Source organism: Lytechinus pictus, chromosome 11 (assembly GCF_037042905.1).
Source record: "Lytechinus pictus isolate F3 Inbred chromosome 11, Lp3.0, whole genome shotgun sequence".
Lineage (NCBI taxonomy): Eukaryota > Metazoa > Echinodermata > Echinoidea > Temnopleuroida > Toxopneustidae > Lytechinus > Lytechinus pictus.
The window spans coordinates 26,183,291-26,196,261 of record NC_087255.1 but is presented as its reverse complement, the minus strand read 5'-3'; the positions used below and the strand labels follow the sequence as shown (position 1 = coordinate 26,196,261).

Here is a 12,971-nt window from a genome sequence, read left to right as displayed (position 1 = left end):
TTTTTTACACGCATACCAGATTTTCCTCCTTTATTTAAGGCATTTCCGAGATGATTTCAGATTTATAATTTATACACAAGGTGAGTCATTGTATAAGGAACAATTTCCCATATTTAAGTCAATTTCACAAAAAATTGGACTTGGGCCGTTTTTATATTCAGATACTGAATTCATTCTTGTTGATGCAAGAAGGAGACCGATGATCAGTAGTAAGTTTGCAATTGATTGCAAGACTTATGATTGATTTCGGGACCTGAAGTTGACTTGCAATCATTAGACTGTTTGAAGTAATACTGCCAATCCTGCTGTCTTGAATCCCCATTGGCTTATCTTCAAGGAAACATTGGGATAAGAGATGAACAGATGCTTATAGACATTCTCAAGGAAAAAAAATATTGGCTTAGACCTTGCAGTAATCTTGCCTATCTCACTTTCCGGCATCTTCAATGGCCTGTTTTTGATAAAATGTGATGATAGTTAAAAGATGCTTGTGGGATTCCCAAGGGAAAGATAGACATTTGATGAAGTGTCTAACCCATTTTGTCTTTTAGGAACTATGCTGAAAATCGGTGAACCAATGAACTATGTATTTTTCTTGGGGGCTAAAATCAAAGTGTATGATATGAGTATTTAGGTTGATGTTGTATTGTAATGATGGTAATGATATTGCATGATGCTGCTACAAACTTATTCACCAAACATGGACTTTAGGCACTCTTAATACCTGCTTTGCTTACCTGAGATATCTATTAAGAAATTTCTTAATTCTTGTCTTTCCTGTTTATAGAGAGCCTTTGATGATAACGAGGAACTGACAGCTTTAGGTTACCATCTATCCCGTCTCCCTGTGGAGCCTCGTATCGGTAAGATGCTGGTGTTTGGTGCCATGTTCTGCTGCCTAGATCCCATCCTCACCGTAGCAGCATCACTCAGCTGGAAAGATCCATTTTACATTCCTCTGGTGAGTAAATTGATACCTTTAAAAAACAAAAATTAAGCACTTTCGTATTTGGAGCTGTTTCACGACGCTGTTGTCAGTGCATGAATGAATTTATTAATGACTGGATCATTTTCTTGTTCTCTATCTGGGGCCTGTTTCATAAAGACTTAAAACCATAGTAACTTTCATTAAACCTTTATTGTGATTGGCTGCTAAACCCTGTTGCCGTGTTAGTTGCCATAATGAAAAGGGCCACTGATTTTCAAGTGTCTTAATTTGCGTCAGCTAAAATTGAAACATGACCTTTGGAGATTAGAATTCTTTTTGTTAACCAGCATTTTATTGAAAAGTTGATCATTTTTCAATTTTGATAATGATATAGGAAATTCTCTCCAATTATGTTAACCAGTAAGGGAAATTTTTTGTTGCCTCTGTTAGCACATGAACATACACCAGACAATTGTAAGACCATGTATGAGTTATGAACAGCTTTTGTGAAACAACATCCTGCTGGGCCCCTCTTACAAAGAGTTACGATTGATCCGATCAACCTCAACTGTATGGAAATCCATCAATGTCAAATTTTTCTACAGGAAATTTGCACAATGTCCTTTGTAAACAAAGAGAAGCACACTGAATTTATAAGAAAACGATGGATGTATGAAAATGTGCCATATTTAGAATATATATTGAACAAACAAGCATTTTATATGTTGGCTTTGCTGGCTTTCCATAGTTGCGATTGATCAGATTAATCGCAACTACTCGTATGATGGGGCCCTGAAATGACAAGACACCTTGTACCTCATCTTATTTGTTGAAATGTAAAGAAATAATTGAGAATTACACAACACATTAAGATTAGGATCGAGTCGGTCATGCTGGAACATCGGAATAGTCTGGTGCGATCGGATTCTGGTAAAATTTTTCTTATTCTGGTTTTCCAAAGAAGCAAGTGATAGCAACTCACACAATTCATGATAATGAGTTCCATCTCAAAGTGAAACGTTTTGTATTCTATTCATTTTCCTTTTTCTCACCGTATTGACATTCAAATTGAAACTTTGTATCATTGAAATTGAACTACATACATGTATATAAGAAAAAATACTTTACTGAGCACTAGCACTTTGACTTGCTTTTTGAAAGCAGGTCTGTGGAATTCTCAACTTTGCCCTAACAACTGTACTCTCCTGGTTGCCCTGTTTTGAGATTTCATTCATTACATTCATTGATGACTTTTATCTGTTGCCAGGGGAAGGAGGCCCTCGCTGACGAGAGGCGAAGGATTCTCTCTAACAACACACGTAGTGATCATCTGATGTTATGTAATGCTATGAATGGATGGGAGGAAGCTAAGGAGAACAGAGAGGAAGGATCTTACTGCTGGCGGAACTTCATGTCTTCCAATATCCTCAGTGTGAGTCCCCCGTTTACTTTGGTTTGGAGGTGACACAACACTTGCTCCTGCGACAATTGCTCTGGTGTAATTTCACCTCAGAAGTAGGGTTAGGTTTACGGTTACAATAGGGTTTTATGTTAGGTTCAGGGTTAGATTTAGATAGGGTATAGTGTTTAATTAAGGGTTGATGTTCATTCTTTTAGGGTGTGGAATTCATAGCAGAGCAATTGTCGCTGGAGCACATGTCATGGAACCAACTTGAACCCCATCTTACAAAGAGTTGCATTATCAACTCTTGTCTTTCAATGGGAGGGACATGGGTTAAAATCTCAGTTGTGGCGTGTTTTCCTTCAGCAAGAAATTTACCCACATTGTGCTGCACTCGACCCAGGTGAGGTGAGTGAATGGGTACCTGGTAGGATTTATTCCTTGAATGCTTTAGCTATAACCGGGGTAATAATATGATACCAAGTATCAAGCGCAGTAGAGTATATGCAATTATAGTACTGTAGCTGCGCTATATAAATGGGCCATATTATTATTATATTAAATTTCGGGATAGTCACAGTGGTCTATTTATCTGAAAACACACCACTTGAAAGCATTTGAGAGACTAAGTAATATCATTTGAGTAATTCTGCTTGAATTTTGTTGAAACCTTGCAATCATTTTCTCCCTCTCTTACAGATGCTGAGTAAGATGAAGGGTCAGTTCTGTGATGTCCTGCATCATATGAGGTTCGTCTCCAACAGGTCACCAAAACACATTGATGCCAATCGAAATTCAGGTAAGCTGAACAGAATCGTTAGTCAGAGAAACCTGTGAATAAATACCAACTGAAGGAGACAGGGGGTCTTTATAGACAATGGCCCGTATTCTGAAGCCGGGTTCAACTTAGACCATGGTCTAACTCTGTGCTTAAAATTGTGGGAAGCCAAACGTTTCAAAATTTTGTTTACAGTGAATGCTTCTCATGTTTACTGTGCTCTTTACTAATTCTTTAATGGTGAAGACAACTATCATACTTATTCTTCCCAGGCAGTTGATAATGTTTTAGGAGGATTTATGTAACAACTAGCTTTCCATTGTTAAACCACAACTTAAAACCAGAGTTTGATTTAAACACGACTTCAAAATATGGGCCAATTGGTCATCATCAATCAGGTTCCTGTGATGCATGCATCTTCATGTATGGGGGAAACAATTCTGGTTTGTATGAGCAGGTTCTATCTATCTATGGGGGTATTGTTTTAGGGAAACCAATTTTGTAGTCTTAATAGACAGGTAATCCTTCTATCCAGGAGGTTGTTGAAGCAGGTGGACGTTTCACAAGTATATTTTTAAGTAATAAATTACTTTACCAATGACTGATGACCATTTTTGTGCTAGATGATAATCAATTTGTAGCTGACTTAGCACAAAACAACATTTTCCAATCATGCGTAACTTGTGTGTAACTTTAGGAACAGCTGTCCTGTAAGAAAAACCCACCGGTACATGTATATGTATTTAGAGTTATGTAGTGATTATTTGTAGTCTATTGGACAAGGGTTCAATGAAAATTTGTTTTTCCGGGTGTTTTGTTAATATTTTAGGATTATATTCTGATTAGAAATGGTTCCTCCAATATCACTTGGAGATACATGTAGTTCTCTACTTTGTAAAGAGGGAGTAAGTGATCATAGTGACATTCAGTGGCAGATTCAGGATGACCAGTGAGGGGGAAGGGGACAACAAGTGGATTCCATTTTCCCTTTTTACTAGCAAAAAAGGTCAAAGTTCATTGCATTCTTGACTTTCCTGTCAATTGTTGTTTACGATAAACAAACAAGAAAAAAAGAAACATGCTTATCCCTCTAACATGTGACCTTATCATGGAGCAGCCTTAGATTTCTTTCATAAAAACAAGGAATACATGTAGCCATTCAAACTTGTGTTTTGTTGTGCAGAGAACGAACAACTCGTGAAGGCAGTGCTGTGTGCCGGTCTTTACCCAAAGGTTGCTCACATAGACAAATCTGGACCTTCTCGGAATCCAGCTCGGCGGAGGTGAGTCTAGCTTAGTGCACTATGGGAGCATTTCATGAAACAAATTGACAGTGGTTGCCACTGACAACTGTTATAAGCTACTGAAATCCTTGCATCTGATTGGCTGAGAGTTAATTAGTCAATGAAAATCACTGACTGTTTGCTTCATGAAAGACTTCCTTTAGCTCATCAAATTCTAATTCTATTAACTGCCGTCTGTTTTGATCGGTAATTCTCGCTAATGCATTGAGTCAGCCACACTTCAGCTTTTTTGTTTGGTGCAAATGCCAACCACAAAGTGTAATGTCACCTAAAAGATTGTGGGTTATGGAGTTCTTCTTTTATCTGCATTTGCCATTCTTCACCCAGGTGTAGTAAATGGGTACCTGGTATGAAGAAATTCCTTGAATGATTGAGTGCTCAATCAGAGGAGCCATGCTAAAGCCCGGATAATAGTATGCAGCACTTGAAAACATTGTGTTAAGTACTATATGAAAGTTTCATATTATTATTCTTTGAAATAAAGCCTAATTATTAGGAAATGCTTCATATATTAAAAAGGAAGTACATAAAGAATATTAGATTTGTGACATTGACACATGTGGGTCTTTCCATGAAGTTGAGACACAAATTGTGACATTTCAGCGTAACTCAATCCTAATTATATTATATATTTATTGTTTGTAGGCTTTACATTTATATTAAGATAACACATTTTACTTGAATTTTTGGGGCCATATGGATTCATTTTTTATGAAGCTATCAAGCAAAACATTGTATACTGCTGTTAAATTGACACGGTGTCCTAGTAGCATCTGGATACTTACATTTGGTCCTAAAAGTCAAATTTTGTTGACAAAAACTTGATGTAATATACACATTTACCTGTTATGTCATGGAAAGACTCCACATACATGAATCATTTAGAAACATCATCACAGTTCCTATTTATTTTTCTCTTTACAGACCACCTAAACTAAGCACCCAAGAGGATGGTCGAGTTCAAATCCACCCAAAGTCGGTCAATGCCCAGGAAACAACCTTTAGCAGTAAATGGTTGCTCTACCATGTCAAGATTAAATCTACAAATGTAAGTCCTGGGGAGTGTTTCATGAATAGATTTGTCTGTGATATGTACTGATATATGTTATAAGCTACTGAAAATCCTCCATCTGATTGGCTGAGAGTGAATTAGTCGCTGAAAATCATTGACAAAACTGTTAATGAAATGCTCTCTTTGGCCCTGTAACACAAAGGTCAGTGATTAATCACTAAATGTAATTGTAAAGGCCTATCAGAATCATCATTGTATGTGAATTTTTCTCAGTAGACTGACTAGGAACCCAATCAAAACTGTGCTTTCAAATTAGCGATTGATTGCTGAGCTTGGTGTTACAGGGCCTTGATATTTGCCTTATTTCTTAATGTCTATTGATTGCTAAATTAGGAAGTTACAGAAAAGATCAAAGTTTAAGTTCAAGTTCATTTTATGTAACCTATGAATACAAATTGAATACAAATTACATAAAAAGAAAGAATGCAAGGACTTTGTTGAAGCCAAATCTTGTTAAATTGGCCGTTTCAATACTGTCTGCTTTGAAGGGGTATAGTGAAAATGTTTAGTTCAAGGTGATCTTATAACTCTACTATGCACTCAAGATGAAGTCAAGGAGGTCATTGTTTAGTTTTGAGATTATCGCAGAGCTTTAGTTTCAATATGACTAAGAATTTGGCAGTATTTTGTAACATACTGTAATGAGCTAGGAACTCCATTTAAAATGAAGTTGAAAACGTGGAGAAACATTACCTGAAATTGGAATTTCATTCTGTTTTGCAGTTGTCATAACAACATTATGACATTTTTGGAAAAAAGATAACAAGTCTTTGCAAAGCATTTGGGATGAAAACTGACATGAGGGAATTGACAATATAAATAGAAATGCATGCATTTTCTTTGTATGATTCAATATAATGATAACAGGGCAGTTTCATAAAAAAAAAACTAAAAAAAAACTCCATAGCGACTGTTTTACAGGTGTCGCAATGTCTGTAAATTTCACGATGATTTTCATGTTTGAGATCTGAAGGTGTACATGGTCTGGGAAAGCACTGTTAAAATAGGGTTAAAACTTCTATATAAAGAAAATGTCTTCCAAGTATCCGTTGGCATATTGCATATGTATTTTATGGGTATATGTATTCACATGCATATGAGATCTAATTTCAATATTTTTAAGGGCAAGGCCATTTTGCTATGGGGCTTATTTCGTTTTTTACAGCACAAATAGGGAATATTGAAATTGGTACTAAAATTTTCCAAGGAATAAAAGAGGGACATTGAGGTCAATCAACAAGGCATCCACAACTTTTCCCCTTTGTTGCCTTATTTTGTTACACTGTATTCAAAGGGGTAATGCAAGAAAGACATTATTTTATATTTCAATGTAACAAAGTAACACTTCTGATACATTGAATTGCATAATGCAGGCGACACTGCAAGGGGCATTTCGCTTTTTATGTATTACTTTGTTATTTCTTATTGATTTTGCATGGGCAATACTTTTCTGATCATAAACAAGATTAAATTAATTGAGTTTAATTAGTAAAAGTAAAAATAATGGTACAGTTATGAAATTTGGCTTAAACACAGTGTGCATTGGATTTGTACATGAATGCAATTTTGGGTCTGACATGCACTTACTAAAAGTTACGTACTTTCAGAGCAGCATATCCAGGGGTCACAACTTTGGTTTCCAAGGTTATGTTAGACTTGAAAGAAAAAAGTAATGAAATAATGCAGACCAAGATTTTCATGTAAAAGATTTATGGTAAAAAAATGTAGAAGGGGGGGGGGAGGAGGCATGGGGGCTGAATCAGCCCTCCCAGTCTTTTTAGGGTTTAATTATTGTGTAAGTTACCAGAGCTTTAATAATAATAATAATAATATATAGCATTTAGGGTGCACCTTCTATCTAGTTTTGTATTCAGAGGTGCAGAGGGAATTATTACACAGAAGGGGGGGGGGGCTGTTATTGGAAATATGAGAATAGATACGTCTTAAGGTTGGCTTTGAATGACTCTATAGATATGGCATTGCGTATCTCAAATGAGTAAATGCTTTTTAACCAAATGAGCATTCGACTCTACGAGTTGTCAACAGCCCAGTTCCCAAAGATTTTAGAGGGTACATATTCCGGATAAGTTCGTTAGAATAAAATCTTGAATTTCATTTGCTCCACCACGGGCAACCAGTGAAGTTCTTTTAGAACAGGTATTACCTGCGTTTATTTAGAAGTTTTACTGAGAATTCAGGCGGTGGCATTTTGCACTCTGTAGCTTGATGATCTGGGCCCATCTTTCAAAGAGTTGCAATTGATCCGATCAATCGTAACTATGGAAAGCCAGCAAAGTCTACATATAAAATGCATGTTTGTTAACAAAAATTTCTAGATATGAATGTATATCCGTAAATTCATTGATTTCTTGACAATTTGGTGTGTTCTTCTTTGTTTACAAAGGACATTTTGCAAATTTCCTGTATAACAAACTATGATACTGATGGATGTCCATAGAGTCACGATTGATTGGATCAATCGTAAGTCTTTGTAAGACAGGGGCCCTGATCATTGTTAGCATTGAACAACAATGCGTTGGCATAGTCTAAACGAGAAATCCCACAGTTGACCATCTATCTAATTATTATCATTTTCTTCGCAGGTCTTTCTTCATGATACAACAATGGTTGAGCCTTATCCCTTGATCTTCTGCGGTGGCAAAATCTCTTGGGACGATGACCTGGGACATGAAACAGTCTTTGTTGATGACCACATCAAGTTCCATTGCTCTCAAGAAACGGCAGATCTTGTCATTGTAAGTCAGAGGAATACTGTTTTATGAATCTTGGCAGTTTACTTTTTCAGCAATTTAAGGTTCTTCCAAGAGTTTTTGAGACAGTTCTTGTTATCAAGGCAATAATGTACAGAATGAAAATATTTTGCTTCATGATTTCTCATATAGACAAAAACTTAAGAAACTCAAACTCCCAACAAGATTTTTCCCTATGACATCTAGTTGTTATGGTCGGGAAATTTGTATCACTATATTACCATTACCATTGCAATAGGCATCAACATATTTTATGCCATTACGATTACCATTGCCAGTACCATTTCCATAACCATTGATATTTCAATCACCTTTCCTATTGCCATTATTGTTTCCATTAGCATTTCTTTTACCATTATAATTGCTATTACTATTAACATTAGATTTACCTTTGTAATTAACTTTTTAATTACCATTGAAATAGCCATTACCATTACTGTTGTCATTACCATTGACATTTTCATTACCTGTGTGTTCTTACCCATGTGGCATGACAGAAATTACGTGAGGAGCTTGACAGAGTCATGGAGCAGAAGATCACGAACCCTGGACCCACAAACTGGAGTCAGTCTAGCCATGAAGGCCGGGTCATGAGGGCCATTGTTGACATCTTTGTCATGCAGTCCAGAGATACATATGAGGATGATGACGACGATCAGGGATTTGTACATGGCAACATGAGGAATGAAAGGCGTTATGGAGATGATGATGATGATGAGGATGATAATGACTGGTTTGATAATGAAAGGGCTGGTGGAGGAAGGCCACAGGGAGGGTCCAGGAACAATGATGGCAGGTCTGGGAAAAGCCACTGGAGACCTCACTCGCAGCAGAGAAGACATCAGGGAAATCATCACCAGAGTTACTGAACTCAGTGATCAAGTTGTAGGCTTTGCCGGTGATGATTATGATGACAGGGTTGATAATGATGGGGCTTGGTGGGGGTGGTTTAGAATGGAATTTGGAGGGACCAGGAACACTAGCAACAATGATGGCATCTGAGGAAAGTCTGGTGACCTCACGGCAGAGGAGACATCAGGCTAATCATCACCAGAGTTACTAAACTCAACGATCAACGTGCAAGCTTGGCCAGTGATGGTGATGATGATGAGAGAGCTGATAATGATGGGGCTTGTGGGGGTGGGGATGGAGAATGGCCCAGGATCATATTCAGTAATGATGGCATCTCTGGGAACAGTCTCTGGAGACCTCACAGCAGAGGTGACATCAGCGAAATCATCACAAGAGTTAACAAACTCTAATATCTCTTTATGATCAAGGTGCAGGCTTGGTTGGTGATGATGATGAATTCGACTTCTGTGTTTACAATGATGAGACTCGTAGATGACTACAGCAGTAAGAAGGATTTGCAATACATTGATTATAACAACAGATAGTGTCATTGCAGACTGATATCAAAGGTAGGAGTTTCATGAAGTTGTATGAAGAGCTAATGGTGCTCAGTGGTGAAATTTAGTAGAGTCGAGTGTCATCTATGAAATCCTGAAAATATAATTGTATCAGAGTTCAAATGAAAGCATTCATGGCCATTTTTTTACCTTATTCTGAAGATACCATTCTCACCCATGTATCCCTCGCAAACAAGGAAATGCAACCATCAAACTCAAAGATTGGCCGAAGTTCTCAACATACATCACTTCTGCTGACTCATTTCAGATTTATTTTATACCTTTTTATCTGAATGTATATATTGTAACCCTCCCTGTTCTTTTGCAGTCATCTCACTTGCAGGCCTTGAATACATTACACACATAATTGATATCAATTAACATATTTTGATAGACAGAAGTTTTTTCAAGATACCCTTTTAGTGAAAGGAAATTTTTTATTTTGCTGGTCACTTGTGTTTACTATAATTTTATGGTTATCTTTTTATATTCCATCAAGTAATATGCAAGTGCACTGTCATTATAAGGTGACACAATGCACATACATGAAGTTTAAAATGGACCTTAAACAAGTAGTAATTATCCTTCGATCTCAGCGTACCCTTACATGTATTCTGTATTCTAATTTCCCTACCCTAAAGAATGTGTCAACTATTCTTTTTTCATGATACGGAGAAATGTATACCCTTTTCATGTTTTAAGGGTTGAAAACTAGGTACATTTTCCGCAGACGTTGGCTAGTTTGATACCCTTTTCAGTGTTTGTGTTGCGTGTGTACATTGCACTGCCATGAAAACATCTCTTGTTTGCATTCATTAGTATGTACAATGAGCAAAGTGTCCACTTTGTAAAAGCAGTGCTCCCTTGGCATTTTCTCATATTCGCAGCAATTTTACCAAAGCTACTTGAATATTGTGTATCATATATTAGAAAAGGGCTCAACTGTTATGCTAAAACAAGATGTGAATATATTTTGAAAGAAAAATAAAAGAAATTTGAATTTCTTTGTGATTCATGTCTACAGGTGAATTCATCATGGTGGTTGATTATACAACCTGATTTTTATCGTCATTTCCTCATATGTCTGTAAAAGTTAAAAATACACATTATTTATTTGTTACGAACATACAATGTCTGTTTGGCTGAAATTATACTTTGCACAAATTAATTTGCTGGTTACTTGATAAGCAGTACAGACCCAGTCAGCAATCTTTGAGCATAGTTTACACTCGATTTTACGCTCGAGCAAGAACAAAGGAAATGGTCCAGTGAATCTATTGTTCTGGCTTGGTCACTCTATTGTTCTGGACCTGAGTGTAAATTCAAGTGTAACTACACTCAAAGATTGCTGACTGCCACTGTACATCATTGATTTACTAGATTTAGGGATGCACTGTATGATCAGAAAGATGTAGATTCACCTCTTGCTTCTAGAAGTGTCTTTGAGATCCCCTTCTCTCTATCCACATTCTTTTCTTGCTTAAATTATATAATGTGTATTTTGATAAGTTATGATACAGAGTTAATTGCAGGAGTGCAGGGTCAAGTACATGTATACAACATGAAAACTTCACAATTTGTGCGTTCTGTGATACCTACTCCACCACATTTTCCATAGACATACAAGTCAAGTAAACATGGTCCACAAGTGAGAATTGAAAAATTCAAGAAACATTCTAATACACAATAAAGCCCAGTAATAGGGAAGAATGGATTGACAACTTTTTCCTTAGACATACAAGTCAAGATACCATAATTGATGAGAATTCAAAATATTAATAAATATTTAATTGAATGATAAATCCCAGGCATAGGGACAAAGTATTAATCACTAGCACTATACATGTCCATGCAAGTGAACTTCTAAGAAACTGTAGTGTTAAAATGATTAGTATAATGGTGTTGAGTACACTGGTCGACCAATCTCTCATGATTACATAATTGGGTGATGTCACAATAAGGGTGCAACTCGCGCGCATATATTGTAAGACCTAGACGTGGAATGTAAATTACGTTTTGGTATGTCCTTCAGTTCCAAATTCAAGTAATTCAATGTGTATAGTATTTCAAACTGTTTTATAGATTATCTAGAATATTCTTTTCGTAAATGTTTCACAATTGAAACAGTTTTTCACTTGCTCATAATACAACATTCCACCAATTTTTTTATTCCTCTCAACATTCGTAGATTGGAAATATTATTCATTCTAGAATTCTAACAAAATCACCTATCACTTTCATACATGTAAAGACTACCACTTGAGCTAGATAACTATATACACGCCATTATTAATAGAATACTAGAAACAAGATATAGTTGAACATTGTCGTATTCGGTGCTAGGCAAGAAGAGCTCTACTTTTGTGGTCTTTATCTTGATCACCTATATAATGTTGAATGCTACATATAAAAAGGAAGATACTTTTTTGAAAGAAGTGAAACTGATGAAACAGATGATACCTTTTCTTGTAACTGTGTCAGACCTCAATAGATTGAAATATGGAACAAAAAGAGAGAAAGAGGAAAATATTGCAGAATAGAGTTCTTTTTGCTACTGGATGAAAGAGAGGAAATTTGATTGATAGATAAAGAAAGAGAGAACAAGAGAGAGAGAGAGATAGAAAGAGAAAGAGAGAGAGAGAGAGAGATAGAAAGAGAAAGGGGGGGGCGAGAGAGGGGGTGGAGATAAACAACCTGTATTGAAGACACAGTGTAGAACTGTTGTGAAAGACTGCGACTATGGAAGACACATTATAGAACTGTGGTGAATATTTGGTAGGGAGAAACAGAGTGAACTGCGGAAGTGGAAGAGTGACTATCAACAGTACAATGTGACTTGGTAAGCAAAGAAAGTGTCGAAGACAAGCATACTGTATTAAGGGTATGGAGGAAAGAGACAATGGGGCGAACAGGGGAAGAGAGGAATGAGAGAGACTCGAGACAAGTTTACTTGGTAAAAGAACACACTGACTGTGGATAAAATAGTATATTAGTGTGTTAAATATTTAGTGGAGAGAAACCATTGCAGTGACATGTGGGAGAGAGCATTATAAGGAAGGAGAGACTCGGCAGTGCCATATTATGTGGTAAAGAGAGGGACTGTGGAGGAAAGACACGGTAAAGATCAGTGTGTACCGCAGTCTGCTCACAGTGTGGAACACAATGTAAAATCACCCCTACCCTGTTCAAACTGTTTATTACACAAAATTAGCATTGTGGATCTTATATATCCAGAGAGTCTTTCGTGGGATCACACTGAATGCTCACATTGTAGAGCTTTCCAGAGTGTGAGCATCCTTTACTCTGA

General features: G+C 36.7%; 1 protein-coding gene across 1 annotated transcript in view; it reads left to right on the top strand.

Moving 5' to 3' along the window:
• Positions 1 to 12,251, top strand: part of LOC129271082 (ATP-dependent DNA/RNA helicase DHX36-like) — a 34,414-nt gene extending 22,163 nt beyond the window's left edge. Inside the window, exons 15-21 of the mRNA XM_064106227.1 lie at positions 788 to 961; positions 2,196 to 2,360; positions 3,030 to 3,129; positions 4,292 to 4,391; positions 5,337 to 5,460; positions 8,088 to 8,240; positions 8,753 to 12,251. Of these exons, the coding sequence (XP_063962297.1) occupies positions 788 to 961; positions 2,196 to 2,360; positions 3,030 to 3,129; positions 4,292 to 4,391; positions 5,337 to 5,460; positions 8,088 to 8,240; positions 8,753 to 9,124 (1,188 nt within the window). The 3' untranslated portion in view covers positions 9,125 to 12,251. The remainder of the gene's footprint in view (positions 1 to 787; positions 962 to 2,195; positions 2,361 to 3,029; positions 3,130 to 4,291; positions 4,392 to 5,336; positions 5,461 to 8,087; positions 8,241 to 8,752) is intronic.
• The last annotated feature ends 720 nt before the right edge of the window (positions 12,252 to 12,971 follow it).